The sequence below is a fragment of the Diceros bicornis genome, chromosome 8 (genome assembly GCF_020826845.1).
Source record: "Diceros bicornis minor isolate mBicDic1 chromosome 8, mDicBic1.mat.cur, whole genome shotgun sequence".
Lineage (NCBI taxonomy): Eukaryota > Metazoa > Chordata > Mammalia > Perissodactyla > Rhinocerotidae > Diceros > Diceros bicornis.
In genome coordinates this window covers 4095889-4113686 of record NC_080747.1, presented here as the reverse complement: position 1 = coordinate 4113686, position 17798 = coordinate 4095889, and the positions used below count along the sequence as shown (strand labels likewise).

General features: G+C 42.2%; 1 protein-coding gene across 7 annotated transcripts in view; it reads right to left on the bottom strand.

The window, feature by feature from the left end:
- The window catches only part of AFAP1 (actin filament associated protein 1), a 157604-nt gene that overhangs the window by 55353 nt on the left and 84453 nt on the right, over positions 1–17798 (bottom strand). For all 7 annotated transcript variants that reach the window (XM_058546661.1, XM_058546663.1, XM_058546660.1 and 4 more), the window contains 2 exons: positions 13067–13278; positions 9382–9561 (listed from right to left, as the gene is read on the bottom strand). In XM_058546661.1, coding sequence (XP_058402644.1) covers positions 9382–9561; positions 13067–13278 — 392 coding nt within the window. The remainder of the gene's footprint in view (positions 1–9381; positions 9562–13066; positions 13279–17798) is intronic.

Genomic DNA, 17798 nt, shown 5'->3' with positions numbered 1-17798 from the left:
ACAGAGAAAACTGGACTGTGGTTACCCGGGAAGTGGGGGTGGGGGGTGGGCACAAGGGGTGAAGGGAGTCATATATGGGGTGATGGACAAACAAAAATGTACAACCCAAAATTTCACAATGTTAGAAACCATTAAAATATCAATAAAAATCAAAAAAAAAAAAAAAAATCATGATGACAGCATTGACTTGATCACATAAAACTATGATTGCAAAGTTTTAAGTCATTTAGAAAAAATAGAACAAAGTTGGAAGACAGATTCTAGCTAAATTTAAGACTGTAAAGTTGCAACAATTGAAACAATGTGGCATTGATATGAGGGTATACAAACTGGCTAATGAAACTGAACAAGGAACCCAGAAATGAACCTACACATACATGATCAATTGATTTCCAATCAAGGCAATTCAGGTCATTCAATGGTACTGAAAATGAATCTTGACCCCTACATCTCATCCTACATACGAAAACCAGTAAGTATGGATCAGAGACCTGTATGTAAAGACAGAGTCATAAAACTTCTGGAGGAAAACATGGGCACTATCTTGGTGACTCGAAATATGGTAAGACTTTTTGGGCAGAATGCAAAAAGCACTGACTATAGAAGTAAAGATTAATATACTGGATTCCGGATTTAACAATTTCTGCTCATCAAAAGGCATCATTAAGGAGGATAATTTATCTATAGATTTAATCAGTCATTCTTTAAGGCAAGAAACATTGAGAGAAAGAGGGACATTTCATATTCTTGAAAAGGTTTTAACTACCAGTAAGATATGACCATTTAATTGGGGCCGGCCCTGTGGCATAGTGGTTGGTTTTGGAGTATTCCACTTCGGCAGCCTGGGTTCGTGCGTTTGGATCTCAGGTGCAGACCTAAACCACTTTTCAGCCATGCAGTGGCAGTGACTCACATATAAAGTAGAGGAAGACTGGCAGAGATGTTAGCTCAGGGCCAATCTTCCCCAGCAAAAAAAAAAAAAAAAAGGTATGACCATTTAAAATCTGTATGCAACAAATAACATAGCCTCAAAACATATTAAGCAAAAACTGACAGAAATAAAAAAAAAATAGAAATCCATAACCGCAGTGGTAGATATTCCCCATCTCTCCATTTGAGTAATTGATAAAACAAATAAATTAGTGAAGATGTGGAAGATTTGCCCACGACAATTAACGACTGTGATCAAACGAACATCTACGGACCAGCACACCAAGCACCTGCAAAACACACATCCTTCACAAGCAGACATGAAACATTTAACAAAATTGACTCCATGTTGAGCAAGAAACCAAGTCTACAAATTTCTGCGATGTGAAATCATGTAAAGGCCTATGATCACAGTGGAATTAAACTAGAAATTAAAAACAAATAGATAATTTTTTAAAATCACTAAATATTTTGAAAGTAAGCAATGTATTCCCAAATAAACCATTAAGGCCAAAAAGGAAATCATAACAGAAATTAGAAAATATTTTGAACTGAATGATAATAAAAAGACAAAAAATAAAACTTACAGGATGCAGCTAAAACTGTGCTTAGAGAGAAATGTTTATTTTTAAATGCATATACAAGAAAAAAGGTTAAAATCAATTATCTAAGTATATACTTCAAGAAGTTGGAATAATTATAGAAATTAAGCCAAAAGCAAATAGAAGTGAAGAAGAAGAGAACTTAAGAAAACAGAAAATAGTAGTACCATAGTGAAAAATCAATAGAGCCAAAATTTGGTTTTTTGAGACAATAAAATGGATAAGCTTCTGGCAAGACTGATGAAGAAGAAAAGAAGGCACAGGGTATTTTGACTTCTGATTACCATACAGAAAGGCACGCAAGGCTATCACTCTCACCCTGACAAATAAAACAAGGCAGATAAGCTTAAAAAAACATAGCATTTTTTAACTCATCAGAGCATTGTGGATGCAAAGAAACTTAAATGAACTAAATTCTCAAAAGCGAAGAGTGCTTCATAGGAAAGAAGTGCCCATAGCTGCCTCCTAACTGGCAAGATGGTGGGAGGCAGGGGAACCCACAGAGGAGTGGGGGAGAAACCAGCCAAATTTCTGGCAGCCATATACGGCTGGCACAACAGTTTAAAATTCAAGTGCCAGAATGAGTCCATGCCCATTGCCATCTCTCTGCCCTGTGCCTGTACTGAGTGCGTGGGAACAGCCAGCAAGGCTGGAGCCAAGGAAGCTGAGTTCAGGGATGCGCCCCTGAGACGCACTTTGCCCAAGCGCAAGCAGCTGCTTGGCGGAGGACAGCAGCAGAGCGGAGGGGATCCCGTCCTGGAGGCCCGGCCTTCCCCAGAGGATAAGGCAGGCGACCTGCAAAAGCGAGAGACCCATCGGGGCAGCAGGATTTCTCCCAAGGCACAGAAGGCAGAGGCGAGAGTGCAGAGAAAAGAGAATAGCTCAGCAAACCAAAGAGCTGGCCATCCATCAGGCCAAAAAAAATACGCTGGTCCAGAAAGCTGGCCAGTTGTCTGCAGCACACAAAGATCCCCAGATTTCCACCACGGCACAGATCCCAAGCCGTGTTGATAGCAAACTCCCGATTCAGCCCTCAAACCGTCCGAAGGCAGCAGAGAGGGTAAGCCGCAGCACAGGCCGGCTCTGCCTCAGCCACGGGAGACAGAGGCAGCCCACCCACGAGCAGCAGGACAGAGGACGGGACACACCCCTTTCTGGAGGAAATACCATCTACTTCAGGCTCTAGCGTTCTTTTCCACAAAATGATGGACTATGACGTAAACTCACGAGACGAATTCAACAGAAGCAGTCCCCGAGATGACCCAAACACTAGAGTTATCAGAGACGTGAAAACAACCACAATGGGAATGCTAAACTAGCTAACGAAAAAGGGGCACGTGTGTGAAGAGATAGGGACCTGCCGAAGAGAGACGAAAACTATGAAAAAAAGAAAAAGAAACATGTGATACCACGAAAGAAGAGTTCATGAGGTGGGCTCAGCAGCACATGGGGCATGGAGGAGAAGAGGACCAGTCAGCGTGAGGATAGGAAGTTAGAAGTATCCACCCAACCTGAACTCACGAAAGAATGAAGCAAAACAGAACAAAGTATTCAAAATCTATGGGAATACACGAAATGAGCTAACATATGTCCATATGTAAAAATGGAACTTAAAAAGGAGAGGAGAGAAAAATGAGGCAGAAAAATGTCGGAAGAGATAATGGCCAAAAACATTCCAAAACCAATGAAAGACATCAATTCACAGAACAAAGAAGCTCGGGAAACACAGAAAGATCAAGACCAAGAAAACCACACAGAGACACGTCAGAGACGACTGCTGAAACCAAAGATAAGCAAATCTTAAAGGGAGCCATGACAAAATGACCCAGTCCATTCACAGGAAGAATCAACACGAGTGATGGCTAACTTCTCATCAAAAGTAAAGCTGAAATAAAGACATTTCCAGACAGTCAAAGCTGAAAGGATTCATTTCCAGAAGATCTGCTCTATAAGAAATAACTTTAAAAATTTTAATCATTTCTTTAGGGGGAGGGAAACGACACCGGATGGAGGCCCCACCTTCAGGAAGGAACAGGGAGCACCAGGAAGGGCCTGTGCCTGGGAGAATATGAAAGCCCTGTCTTAAAACACACGCAGGACTGGGGGTCCACAGCGATGACAGATGCAATCAACTTGCTGAGACTCTTCCTTGAGAACTCTGGCAAAACCACGACGACACTTTCACAGCACACTGGAGTCACTTTGAAGACTCTTCTCCACTGTATTCACCTAAAGCTGCTTGAAATCATGAGATGCTGTAACTCCCTACAATGTTACCGAGCAGGGAGTGAGAAAGCAGCAGGAAAAAGATGGATGAGGTTTATCAGGGTCAGCACCAGGACTCTCAAGTGTTCTCGTTAGAAAATGAAAGTGGTGTCTTCAAACGCACAGCCAATTACTTTCCTTTAAACATTCTCCATGGCACAAACTCAGATGGTTGTTTTAGGATGTTTACTAATTCATTTTGCAACAGGGGACACGGCATACAACCTGCCACACTCTTCCTTCTCTGTTAGCACACAGGGGCATGTGTCGCAGCCTCCTTGAGGTCTGGACAAAGGCGGTGGGAAGAAGTGATGTGAACACTTGTGGCTCTGGCCCCTAAGAGCATCCTGCTATCATCTTGATCTCCAAACCGTTTTCAGCAGGAGCTTGTAAGTTTACTGAGACATAGAAGCAGCAGTAGTAATAACAAGAACAAAAACAATAACAATAATAGCAGCTGAGACTTACACGCCCGCTCACTGGGTGCTATTCTAAACGCTTTATAGCTTAACTGAATATTATCTTCACGACAACTCTAGAAAGCAGATACTATTATTCACCCCTCCATTCCACAGATGGGAAAACTGAGGCACAGAGAGGTTTAGTAGCTCACCCAAGACGCACAGCTAGTAACTGGTGGGGCTGAGGTCAGAGCCCAGAGTCTGACTCCCATCTCTGCTCTAGCGACACTCTCTACACAAACCTGGCTCGTGGCCTTCTCCTGGCTCCTTTATATTTATTATACTGAATTTCAGAAGCAATTGTAAAAATCAAGTAAAACTTTACTCAAAATGGCTTGGGAATGCCATTTACCTGCACTGCCTATGTGACCGCAGAATCAGTCAGATCAGGTACCTTAAATCCTGCCTCTTCCAGGAGGCCATCTATCACAAGGACAACGAGAGGCTGAACCAGAGCAGGGCTTTCCAACCCTGGCTCTGCCTCAGCCATCTGGGAGGCTCCCTAAAGACAGGTTCTAAGCAAAGAATATAAGCAAAGGGCAAAGGATATAAACAGACAGTTCACAGAAGCAGTAATACAACTGTAGGCTCTTAAACCTGATAAAAAGATACTCAATGCCATTCATAATAAGAGAAATGCAGATTAAAATTAGACTGAGATACCATTCTTCCCCTATTACACTGGCAAAAATTCAAAGTTTGATGACACACTCTGCTGGCAAGACTACAGGTAAAAAGACACTGATATCTTGCTGGAGGGAGGGTAAATTGGAAAACCTCCTCTGAACAGTGATTTGGCTATATATCAAAATTACAAATGCTTATAACCTTCATGCAAGCAATTACTCTTCCTGGGAATTTAGCCTACAGACTAGCAAAAGTGTGAGATGATGTATGCACAGGGCTAATTATTATAGAATTGTCTGTCACATCAAAAGATTGAAAACAACCCAATATCCACGAATAGGAGACAGGTGTTTTTTTTAAAGTATGGTCTATTTATACAATGAAATGCTATGTATGGTTAAAAAGAAAAAGGAAACGCTCTATTCTCTAAATTGGAAAAATCTCCAAGATACTTTGTTTAGGCAAAAAAGGCAAGGTGCAGAACACCACACCTCTTCTGAGGGCTGGGGTGGGGAGGGGGGTGTGATTAAAATACACATTTCTATTTGCTTACATATATACAAAGAAACTCTGAAAGGATTCACACAAAATGATCACTCTCATACATTGCTGGTAGAAGTATAATGGTACAAGTGAACTTGGAAACAATTTGTCAAGACCTAGCAATGCTGAAGATGTGCACATTCTAAACCCAGCCATTCCAATGTAAGGTCTCCATTCCAGAGAAATGATGACACCTGAGGCCAGCACATGAGCATGCTCACAGAAACACTGCCCACGACTGTGAGAGAGCGTGAACACTCTAAATGGCCGTCAACAGGAGAACAGACATAAAAACACTGAGTGGGAAAAGCAGCTGCAGGACACATGCAGTGCGGAGCCATGCACGTGGGAATTTAAAACATGAAAAACGGTGCATCATTTTTCACTTATGAGGACATAACATATGTAAGAAAAAGCATTTTTTTAAAGCATATCTAGATAATAATAAAGACCAAATTCAGGATAAAATTTGCCTTTGAGAAGGAAGAGAGAATTAAATAGGGGAGGCAGGTTTTAATTACATCTGTAGCATTTTAGATCTTGAAAAGAATAAAAGATACAAAGTGAAAAAAAAAAAAAGATTCTCAGGTCCTCAATGAATCTGAATCATTGGGAATCTATGTTTTTAAATCTCCAGGTGATTCTGATAAGGCAGAAGATCTAACGACAGTATCTGGAAGAAGCTAAACTAGACCGTCCATCTCAGGTCTCTACTCGTTTTAAAAAATTAAAATTCTATAACTGATTCACTAAAATTAGCTTTGTCATCCGACTTTCATTTCTAGTCAAGACTTCTTAGGTTCTCGTATTGTAAGGTAGAGAAAGTAAAGCACAAACATTCAATAGAGTAATTAATCAATTTAAACTCTTTGGAAGAAGATAATTTACCATGTATTATTTACTTCCCTTTTAAGGACTATCAGCAAATGCTAAAAAAAAAAAAAATCATGCAGTTAAGCTTCCACTGACAAATAGAGTCATCATTCTATAATTAGCTAAGTGCCTCTGATCTGTAAGTTTCTCATATCTGGTGAAAAAGATGTAAGATGATTTCACTCCATCAGCATCTGACATCTTGAAAAAACTTTGTCTTTGTCTATTTGTGAGCTGCAGCTCAATGCCATTTCCCAATGAAACAGTAAAGTCCAGTGACACTCTAGGGGACTTCATGTTAGACCAATGTTATTAAGAAGGGAGCTGTTCTTTAGTATGCATGAAATACTCGATAAACTGTAAGAATAGAGGGAAAAGAGAAGAAGGCTTATGTTTCAGAGTGGCCTTTCTTGGTTTTCCACTAGGGACAGGTAAACACAAGAATGCAGAAGGATGGGTACAGGTAACCAAGAATGGGGCCAGGAGAAGGAAACAGAACCACGAAGAAAGCTCCTCGCTTATCTCATCATTCTTTCCCTCCTTACTGAACGGATGGTGCTAAGATCATAGAAGTGAGAAATGAAAGAGAAAATGGCAAATTGTCAGATGGCCCAGCAGAATGAAAATGACATGCGAAGCGGGAACATCTGAGGTCGAGTCCTGGCTCTATCACTCACTGATCTCTGCACCACCCGGCCTGCCTGAGCCTCGGTCTCTCACCTGTGAAATGAAACTGCTAATGATAACACCTTTCTCAGGCAGCTGTTTTGAAGATTAGCGATAAGCATGGTGGAAAAGTACTTTGGTAATAGTGGTGGTTGATATATAACATATTCCAGTTTTGTCTGGAAGGCTAAAGCAAACTCAGCAGCAGAAATTCCTGATCGTAGGATTCCTATTAAAGAAAGAAATGCTCTGCTCAATCTCTCAGGTTACAGATATAAGAAAAGCCACACTGAGGCATTCTGACCAGCTGACAGACACATCATGCTTATCATCATAGTCTGCCCTTTATATTTTCCTGGGGAATAAGAGGAAGTGAGGCTCAAGGTTTAATGGACACTTGCACATTGTAAGAACCATTGGTATAAAACATTTCATCAGGTTTTCCCACCTCCTCCCAACCCTCTTTTCAAAATAGGTACTAGCAAGCAATGATGGACTAGATGGTTTGGATTAATCTGCCTGATAAAGACAATTAGGGAAGTAACATAAAATGTACACATCTTCCCAAGAGCATGGAAGAGCTTATTATCACAGTGAGGAATTACTGGGCTATGATACAGAAGAAGATGGAAATCCAGAGAGGTAGCCTGGCAGCTGGGACTGCCTTTGCCACCCCAGAGGAGGCAGCTGAGAGGCCAGGCAGCACCTCTGACAGCTCCAGGGGACTAGCGATCAAAAGTTGGAGTCCAGGGCATGCCAAGAATGAGGTCTCTGACAAAACACCCACAATTAGGATTCGAACCCCAAGGAATATATCTTGGAGTAAGAGTGAAATAAACATAAACTTGCTCTCGAATGGACTGCAGGCTGACTTTGAGTTACCTGAGTGGCTCTGAAATCTCAAGCCCTGAAATCAGATTAAACTGATTTTGGAAACCTTATGCCCCCCAAGCACGTGGCAGAGGCAAATGAAAATGCTCTCTGATAGAGGAAAGCGCAGTGCTGAGAACCAAATTATTCCTACAGGGACAACTGGATAGCCACATCAAAAAGAATGAAATTGGACCCTTACCTCACACTACATGCAAAAATTAAATCAAAATGGATCACAGGCTAAATTTAAGAGCTAACACTATAAAACTATTAGAAAACATAAGGGTAAGTCTTCAAGACCTTGGATTAAGCAAGGGTTTCTTAGATATGACACAAAAAGCAACAAAAAGTAACGAAGCACTGACACATGCTACAATGTGGATGAACCTGAAAACATTATGCTAAGTGACAGAAGTCAGACCATATAGTATATGACTGCATTTAAATGAAACATTGACAACAGGTAAACCTATAGAGACAGAAAGCAGACGGGTGGTTGTTGGGGGCTAGGAGTGGGGGTAAGGGTGCGGCAGTGACTGTTAGCATAGTGAGCATAGCATTTCTCTTTGAGGTGATGAAAATTTTCTGAAATTAGTTTATGGTGATGGTTGTACAACTCTGAATATACTAAAAACTACTGAATCATACAAGGTGAATTGTATGGTATATCAATTATACCTCAATAAAGCTGTTATAAAAAAATTGTTGAAATAATTTTTTTCCCAGTGTAATGAGCAGCATGACCATCAGATAACCTGGCATGCAAGAAGACGAAGTGACACGAACAAGAACAAACACAACGATAGACAACAGAAGCTGGCCCAGCAAACTCCACCAAAACCAGCATCCAAACAACCACGCCTGTTATGTGCTCCTATGGAGATAAAAACCAAACACACATTCCCAAAAGAAACAACTAGAAATTCCAGACCTGAAAACTACCGTCACCAAAATTAAGAACTCAGTGATCAGGAACAAATTAAACAGCAGATTAGACATAGCTAAAGATAGAAATAGAGAGCTGGAAAGTAACAAGAAAAAATTAACCAGACTCAAGAAAAAAAAAAGGATAGTAAATACAAACATAAGTAGTAGAATATAGTGAAAACATCTAACATATATTTAAATAAAGATGGGAGGAGGGGAGGAAACAGGGCAAAGTTATATTTTAAGAGAAATGGCTGAAAATTTTTTCCAAAACTTAGAAAGACAACAATCCACAGATTTAAGCAGCCAAGGGAATCCCAAGCAAAAGAAATAAAACAGAATCTACATCTAGACACAATAAAGTGAAACTAGAAAATCAAAGCAAAAGAGAAAGTTCTATAAGCAGCCTGCAAATGGGAGGCAGATTGCCTTTTGAAGGTGAGAGTTACAGCGATCGATCTTGAAGTAATGAGAGTATTCCGCTATCAAAGACAAAACTATTCAGGTTAATCCATGTTTGCCTATGCTTGAAGAAAATACAAATTAAAACAAAAACAGATCTCAGAAAGAGGCCTGGCAATAAAAAAGGCTCAGAAACACAACCAACCACTTACCTTCAGCCACTGTTCGGCCTGCTCCTTACTCTGGACTGCAAGAACAAGTGGGTCTGTGCCTTGCTGAGTAATTTTCAACTCGTGTTTCTTCTTTTTGCTGTCTTTTGGGATATATGTAATGTTGCAGCCTTGGAGTGGTAGTTCCATCTGAGGCTGCTGGTCCTTGGAACTTTTATAGCACTGCATTTAACGTGACAAAACAAAGTTGGTTATAAGGAAGTTCAAACAGAAACATCGATAAAACTCCAGAATAATGAAAACAGGAAAGTTGGCAAGGCACCTGGAGGTCTGCTTGAATAGTGAAGATGCTCAGAGATGGGAAAACGGATCCACAGACTCTCAGGTATCATGCACAAAGACCACCACTCTACATGGACACTCCACCTCCACATACGCGAAAATACCTCCAATCAATTAATCGAGCAAAGTTTACTGAGCATCTGTGACACGACTGAGCAGGAAACAAAAAGCCCTACTCTGATGGAGCTTATGTTCTAGTGGAACGTCTTCATTAAGTTACAGGAATATAATAGACTAGATCTGATGAAACAGCACCACCCTAATGGGCGCAGACAACGATTTGGATACTTTATTCTACAACCTATGTCATTTGGTATCTGCCTACCTCATCTCTATCCTCTTTCTGATAGACAGATGAATGATTTTACTAAGAGTATAAATATCAACACATAATATACAAAAACACCTGCCTGCAAAGGTTCAGTAGAGGATCCAAAACTCCTGCTGTTTCATTTGCACAACTGGCATTCACTCTAAAGATTTCAATGCTACGGTTCTTGCTTAATCTAGGTCTGTAAAACCTAGAATCAAATCTTTGTCCAGAGATTTCCCTCACCTCCTTTGGTTTAATTGCATTACTCGGGACCAAAATCACACCTCCTAATGGAAATGCACAGTCTAAGAGTTCAAATAGCTGGGTCCTAGCTCTGTTACTAATTTAATCTGGGTTCCGGGAAGTTTCTTAAGCTTTCTGAGACTGTTTCCTCATTTGTAAAATAGTTATTGCTGTTATTTTATTGAATTACATTGAACTATTAGTAACAATAACATCTGCTACGAAGTATTGAGTGTCAACATTATATGAGGCATTTCGTACGTCTCATTTAATCCTCACAAACATCTGTTTGGAAGATCAGGAAACTCAGGTTCAGTTGGTGAAGTAATCCGCCCAAAGTCAGACAACCTGAAGAATGGCAGACCCAGGACCCCGCCCAAACTGTACGAGTGTGAAGCCCACACCCCTGACTCCAAACCATCATCTGATGAAGGAATGAATGAACAGATACCTATTTTCAGAAATGATTATTCTAGAGTCTTCTCCTTTTCAGTTCCAAAACCTGGCTCTTGAATGGCACATGTATGGAACATACCCACTTTTTTTTAATTCAACTGATGGTTGCCCTGTCTAAAAAGTAAGAAAAAAATACACCAAAACCAACTAACTTCAGGTTGTTATGAATGTTTACTGTTTACCAGATTTTTCACATTCTCAGTAAGCACCAAAAAAAAAAAAAAAAAAAAACCTGACGATACTGTGGAAGGAATAAGAAATTTTACAGCGTACAGTTTTCCTTAAGTTAAATGCCTCCAAATGGATATGTTATCAGTAATGTGACAAACTGCAGTCCGGACAGCCTCGCGGGTAGACTCCCCGGGGAAGCCAACTCTCAAACAGAGTGGCGTGCAGGATATTCACTAAGGTGCGCCCTTAAGGGCCCACACCTGTAGGAGAGGGGGAGGCAGCCTGACCAGTGGAGGAAGAAGCTAAGCTGCAATGCAGCTCAAATAAAAGGCCTCGGTGGACCCGCTCGGCAGCTGGAACGTGCCATCAGGGCTGTCCCATGAGGCTGGGCCCTCACATCCTGGCAACACATGGGATGCAGACCCCTTGGGAAGGGAGCACAGCCTTGGGTGAGCTGTCTGCCAGCAGCTGTCCCTGCAAGGGAGGCAACAAGCCCTTCAGTCCTGAAGGGGGATCTGGGAGCATCACGGTCCACCACAGAGCTGTGGGCACAGAAAGGAACACGTTCTGGCAGTATACACATAAGGGCTGGTAATGGTGGTGCCCATGGGAAGACAGGCAGGAAACACTAGGGGAAGAGCCCAGCTGTCTGTGTCCTGTTTATAGTTTTCTGTACTGTTTAAACCTGGAAAGCATTTGCTTTTACCACTGTTAACTTTTCTTCATGTTTTTAATTTTCATTTCTTTTTCTTTCATTTTTTTAAATGTCAACAGAAGTCATCTGGGCAGTTGGATCATATGTCATTTTTGAACACAGAAAGCTTCAAAAGAACAATAACTAACTTTGATTCTGCGTTTTATTGAAGACAGTGCTCTTGCATGTTTTTCCACTAATTTCTTCATAACTATTTACAATGATTCTAAACGGTAGGTATTATCGTCCTGGTTTTGAAGATGGGAAATTTGGTCAGAGACAGAGGCAAAAGGAGGGAGGGAGAGGTGTGGAGAGAGAAGACAGCAGGGGGTGAGGAGGGAGTGCTGGGACAGAGGGTGAAGACTCTGGCACCTCTGGGTTGCTGACCCCACATACAACCACAGGCTTCCCTGCGTGCATTTTAAAACTTCTCTTTTAAATGGGAGTCGATCGTATATTTTTAAAACATCTATATAATACATCCACATCTTGCAGCCATTATGTTGGATTATAAATAAGGACCGTATTAATCTTGTTAACTTTTTTTCTTTCATTCTTTACTTTAAAATTCCCCCATGGCATCATTTTTGGCATATTCCAAATTTGGGAGAAATTCAGGCCACACAGGTGGAAAAAATATGTACTCTCATTGTTTAAAAAAAAATTGAAGAAAACCATTAATTAAAAAATATACAATGTCCCAGAATCTAGTAAAATAAGATTCCCATAATTCACAGATGACTATAAAAAAAGGGTTCTCTGCTCTGCTCCACTAAAGGGTGATATATAGAATCATAAATTCTCTCTAAAATTCATAATTCCGATAATCAACCACGGTTTCTAAAGCTGGGAAGGAAGGAAGGAGGAGGAGGAGGGAGGGAGGGAGGGAATGTCACACCATTCTCAGAAGGCTCTTGCCTCCTTCATAGAGTCCCTGTTGGACTAACACCTACAGCAAAGAGTCTGTGTGTTCCCGTCCCCTGCTCCTCTGTTACTTACTCCATCTTCCTGTTCCGCCTCTCAGATTTAAGAAAAAAAAAAGAATCAGCCTGCAGCTTTCCAAAAGAATTTCCTTTCCTGGCCACTCTCCCCTCCAGACCTCGCATGGCCTGCCTGTCCCACTTCCATGACCTGGCTTTGAGGAATCCACTGACTCACTACAAATGAGAAAATCCATCTTGCGACTTCTGGCAAGTTGAAGCATTGTGCATTTCCACTGACACAAACCGCAGACACTGGCCGGGACGGGAATGATTTTGCCCGCTGGTTGCTTTAGGGAGCTGGCAAAACCAACGGCATTAAAGACATGGTGACCTCAGCCAGTGCTTATTGACGGCCTATTTCGGGCCAGCGCTTGACTGCTGTGAGCTCACTGTAAGGCGCTGAGGTCTGAGTGCTTCCCTTTCCTCACTGATGTTAACGTTGCCTGGATATGAATTCCATCAAGTTAGATTGCCAACAAAATCTTACCTACTTTACACAAGAGCAACCAATTCACAATGCTTTACCAGTAGTTTGGTGTCTTTGATGACACAGAGTAACTTGGTCCACTGTCCGAAGCGCTTCTTTCGCAGCAGGAAGGCACAGATCTTGGCGTCCTTCACCAGGTCCATGGAAGCCTCCTCAGAGGGCCACTGGTGTCGTGTTTTCTTCCCCTTTCCATCCTCCTCCTCTTCATCATATGATTCATAAGAGCTACTCATTGCATCTGAGTCATAATCTATCAAAAAGAAAGAAAGACAGGCAGAGGGCCTGGTTACAAAAATCTTATCTTGACGCCTACCTGTGGGCTCAAGAGTACATTATTACATGATTCAATGAGGAAGGGGTTTCTGCACTCAGTGTGGTAGGGAAACATTAATTAGTAAAAATAGGGAAAAATAACTAAGACTTGGGCAGTGGAAAATCAACAAAATTTTTAAACTGAAGTCACTAGGAATTCTGTATTTATAAACCATTCCTAGACCGTTCAACATGGGCCGGGCACTCTGCAGACCCAACCTTGTTGAATCCTCGCCACATTCTCGCCGGCGAACAACATCCCCCTTCTGCAGTGCGTGTCACCAGAGAGAACTCCTGCCCAGAGAGGTCCCTTGCTCTCCCACGCCCACACCTTTATGTTAAAGTCTTTCTAGTCAGCGATGTCCTTGTCCCTGCTGGCATCACCACACACACAAGCCCTTCCTAATGTTCAAGAGCCAACCCAAGGCAAGGCCATTTGTCCCCTTCGTGTCATCCTTGGGACTTTCAGAAACATTTACACCTATCTTTCTCATTCTGTGATGCATTAACACCTACATGCCAGATTATTTTTAGTTTCCCTAATGTATCACCTTCTCCGTTATCTCCAGGTCTTCGCACACGCTGCCCCCTCACGTAGGCCTCCTGCTCATCCCACTCTCTCCTGCCTGTGCCTGGACAAATGCTCTCACCTTTCAGGACTTCACTTATTGGCACCTCCTCCACCAAGCCCTCCTTGAATCACCAAAGCTGCCTGTGATGGACTGAGCTGTGCCCCCCCCAATTCATGTGTGGAAGTTCTACCCCAATGTGACTGTGTTTGGAGATAGGACTGTTAGGAGGTACCTACAGTCAAATGAGGTTATATGGGTGGGGTCTTGATCTGGTAGGACTGGTGGCCTTACAAGCAGAGGAAGAGAGAGAAATCTCACACTCTCTCTGCCATGTGAGGACACAGGGAGAGGGTGGGCGTCTGTAAGCCAGGAAGAGAGCCCTTACCACAACCTGACCATGCTGGCACCCTAATCTTGGATCCAGCCTCCAGAACTGTGAGAAAATAAATGTCCATTGTTTTGCAACCCAGTCTGTGGAATTTTGTTATGGCAGCCTGAGCTGACTAAGACCCTGGGTGAAACGTCCCTCCTCTGTGCTTCCACACTGCTCAACACTAAACGTATCCCATGTACTATCACTGCTGTTTGCCAGTCTGCCGCCCACACCAGACCATAAGCCCCTGAGGGAAGGGAGACCACCTTGTTGGATGTGATTGCCCCAGAACATAACTAAGTACCTGGCACAGGGCAAGTGCACAAATATTTACAGAAGGAAGAACTATTAGATAAACTTAAATTATACTTACAAAGGCCTCAGAAAGATGGCTGACATATTAAAAGTGTTTAATAAATACCAGTGACTGTCAGTATTATTATTAATTTCAGCCCTGCTGGATGATAAGCTCCTTGAGGCAGTGTCTGATTCATCTCACATTCCCCTCAACCCCAGGAAACATATGGAATACATTTGCTTTTCAAAACATATTTGAGGAGTAAACACCTAAATGATGAATGAACGATAAGAAGAAACTACGGCTAAAGCAATTGGTTTCACAACTTAGCAGAAGCAGCAGAAATGGCAGACCTTATACAGAACAGAGTTCACATTTTTTTATTCACTGGAAACTGGATTATAATTTGTACTCAGTGGTCACTTTAATTTTCTCTCAGAGTCATTACTGAGGGAGAAATAGAAAGATTGGAAGTTTAAGTTGAATTTTAAACCATAAAAAGTCAAGGAACGATTTTAAGCAAGAGACTAAGGTGACTGAAGAGATAACTTTGGCAACAGCATTGAGAACAGGCTGAAGTTGGGGTGACAGAGAGATGGGGACCAGTTAAGAGGCATCTGCAATAAGGTTGATAAGTACACTGACACTGTGCCAAGAGGAACGTGAGGAGGGCTGGCTCGAGCGGTGGTACGGATCTTGGTTACAGATCACTGGGGAGCGCAAATGAGAGAGAACAGTCCAGAGTCTCCTCTTGCGCTGCTGCACATTAACCCTTCCACCCTGCAGCCAGGCTGTTCTTGTCATCTCCACAACCTCCCCAACCCCAATGCACACATGCATGCATGCACACACTCCATATTCCAGCATCTACATCCACGCAACACTCTCGTTTAACATGGTAGCCATGGGTGGGTATTTAATTTCAAATTCTAATTAAACAAAACGAAATATTCAGTTCCTAAGCTGCACTAACCACATTTCAAGTACTCAGTAGTTACTGGTGGCTAAGTGGATGCTGCAATGGAGAACTCAGACAAATGGCATCTCCTTCATTGCAGAAGTTCTATTAGACAGGGCTGGAGGTGATTAACACATACAATGCAGTGTAAGACATGCTATCAGAGAGACAGGCGGTGGAGAAGAGCATGTGTGGGACGTAGAGAAGACTAAAAAGAAAACTTTTGACCTACATCTTTTATGAGCCATTGTCAACCAGGCAGAAAAGTCTAGAAGGAAGATAATAAGCAAAAGCAATGAAAAATATCAAACATTTAAAAAACAGAGTGGATCCTTTCATTTTTCAATAGTATTTACGTGATTGCCACAGAAGCCAAGTTAGTGGCTACCTTTGAGGAGAGGGAAGTTGTGATGAGGAAGGGGCCTGCAGGGGGCTTCCGTGGCTGACAATGTTCTATTCTTCACAAATGTTTCACTTTATGATAAGCCATTAAGTATATATTCATATTGTATGCACCTTTTTTTTTTTTTTGGTGAGGAAGATTAGCCCGGAGCTAATCTGAGCTAACATCTGTTGCCAATCCTCCTCTTTTTGCTGAGGAAGACTGGCCCTAGCTAATATCCATGCCCATCTTCCTCTACTTTGTATGTGGGACACCTGCCACAGCACGGCTTGATAAGCAGTTCGTAGGTCCACGCCCAGGATCCGAATCCACGACCCCTGGGCTGCCGAAGTGGAGTGCGCAAACTTAACCACTACACCACCGGATTGGCCCCCCGTATGCATTTTTTGGCAAATATATTTAACAGTAAAAGAGTTTAGCACAGCTAGAGTGTAGGTATGTGGAGGGAAGCCATGGCACATGACACTGAAAGGACAGGTGGTGGCCAGACTGTGAAAGGTCAAGTGCTGCTCTCTGGTCCAAGGTAAGCGGAGACTCAAGATGGGCAATGGACAAAAGCATATTTTTATTTTAGAAAGATTAAGTTCATGACAGCTTGGAGGACCAGGAATCTCTCAGTGCTCAGCTCAGTTTCTAGAAGATCAAGTTCAGCAAATATATAATGAACAAATGAACAAAAGCATTAATGAATAAATTGGTTATAAATGGGAGAACTACCTTTGATTTCATTCATTCATTCAACAAATATTTATTGGGCACTTACCGTGTCAAGCAATATTTTTTATACTTATATGTGTGTGCCAGGATCTGGCAATAAAGCTGTGAAAAGCTGAGGCCTGCTTCAAATTTACAAAGGGCTTTCACAACCATTGTCCTGCTGGTCCTCTCGGCCACCCAGAGATGGGCACAGAGCAGTATCTTTATTTCAGAGGAAAGGAAGAATGCTGCTGAAAGACCAAGTAACTCATCCCCGACCACATCCCTGATGAGTGACGGCCGAAACTTGACTTCAAACTGAAAAAGTATACTATGCCCCCAGCCACCTTCTTCATCCTGGGGAATGGGTTGAGATCCACAGCTGAGAAAGACAGCAAGTTCACATCCCGCCTTCTTCTGAGAGAGCAGAACTGACAGATTCATTTTTGGAAGAACATCAGCCAACTTAGCAGGCGACAGAGCAGTCAAAAGGCACAGTCTGGGCCTACAGGAAATCAGCTCTCTGAGAGATATCTTCAGGGGTTCCCCAACAAAGAGCAGAATCCCTTATTCCTCTTTCTGTGTACTTCCTGGGGGCTCCAATAGGACTTCAAGGAGCTCACTGTCTGGGTGTGGGGTTTTGGATTACGTTAAGAGATAATGAGCGCTCTGTGAAAAATTAAGAAAGACACAGAACGGGGAGGAGGGGAAAGAATCACTAAGGGCCTTCAGACCTGGCAGTAGGTGGTACAGGTGATCTCAGAGAGGGACGGAGGGCAAAGTCAGACAGGGTGTTGATTAGAAACTGGCAGCCCTTGGCACGTCCTGGCATCACACACAGACGTCTACACTTCACATAGAATGAGGAGGCAGACCAAAGAGCCAGCAAGAGAACTGTGTGGATCTTTATGTTTAAATGATGTTGCTGGTTAGGAAATGCTCTTCTTCACCAGAAACTAGTCTTATGGGTAGGAATTGCTATCATCGTGCAGTTCTGATGGAACAAAAGAAGGCTCCCATAAACTATTGCAAGTTTCCCTCGCTACCCAAAAGCTCACGCTACACCACTTCGCTTTTACAAAAGACCTACAGAAATGTGAAGAGGATGTTCACTTTTTCGAAAATAGCATTCAGCGTTTGTTTTGTAGCAAGCCATTA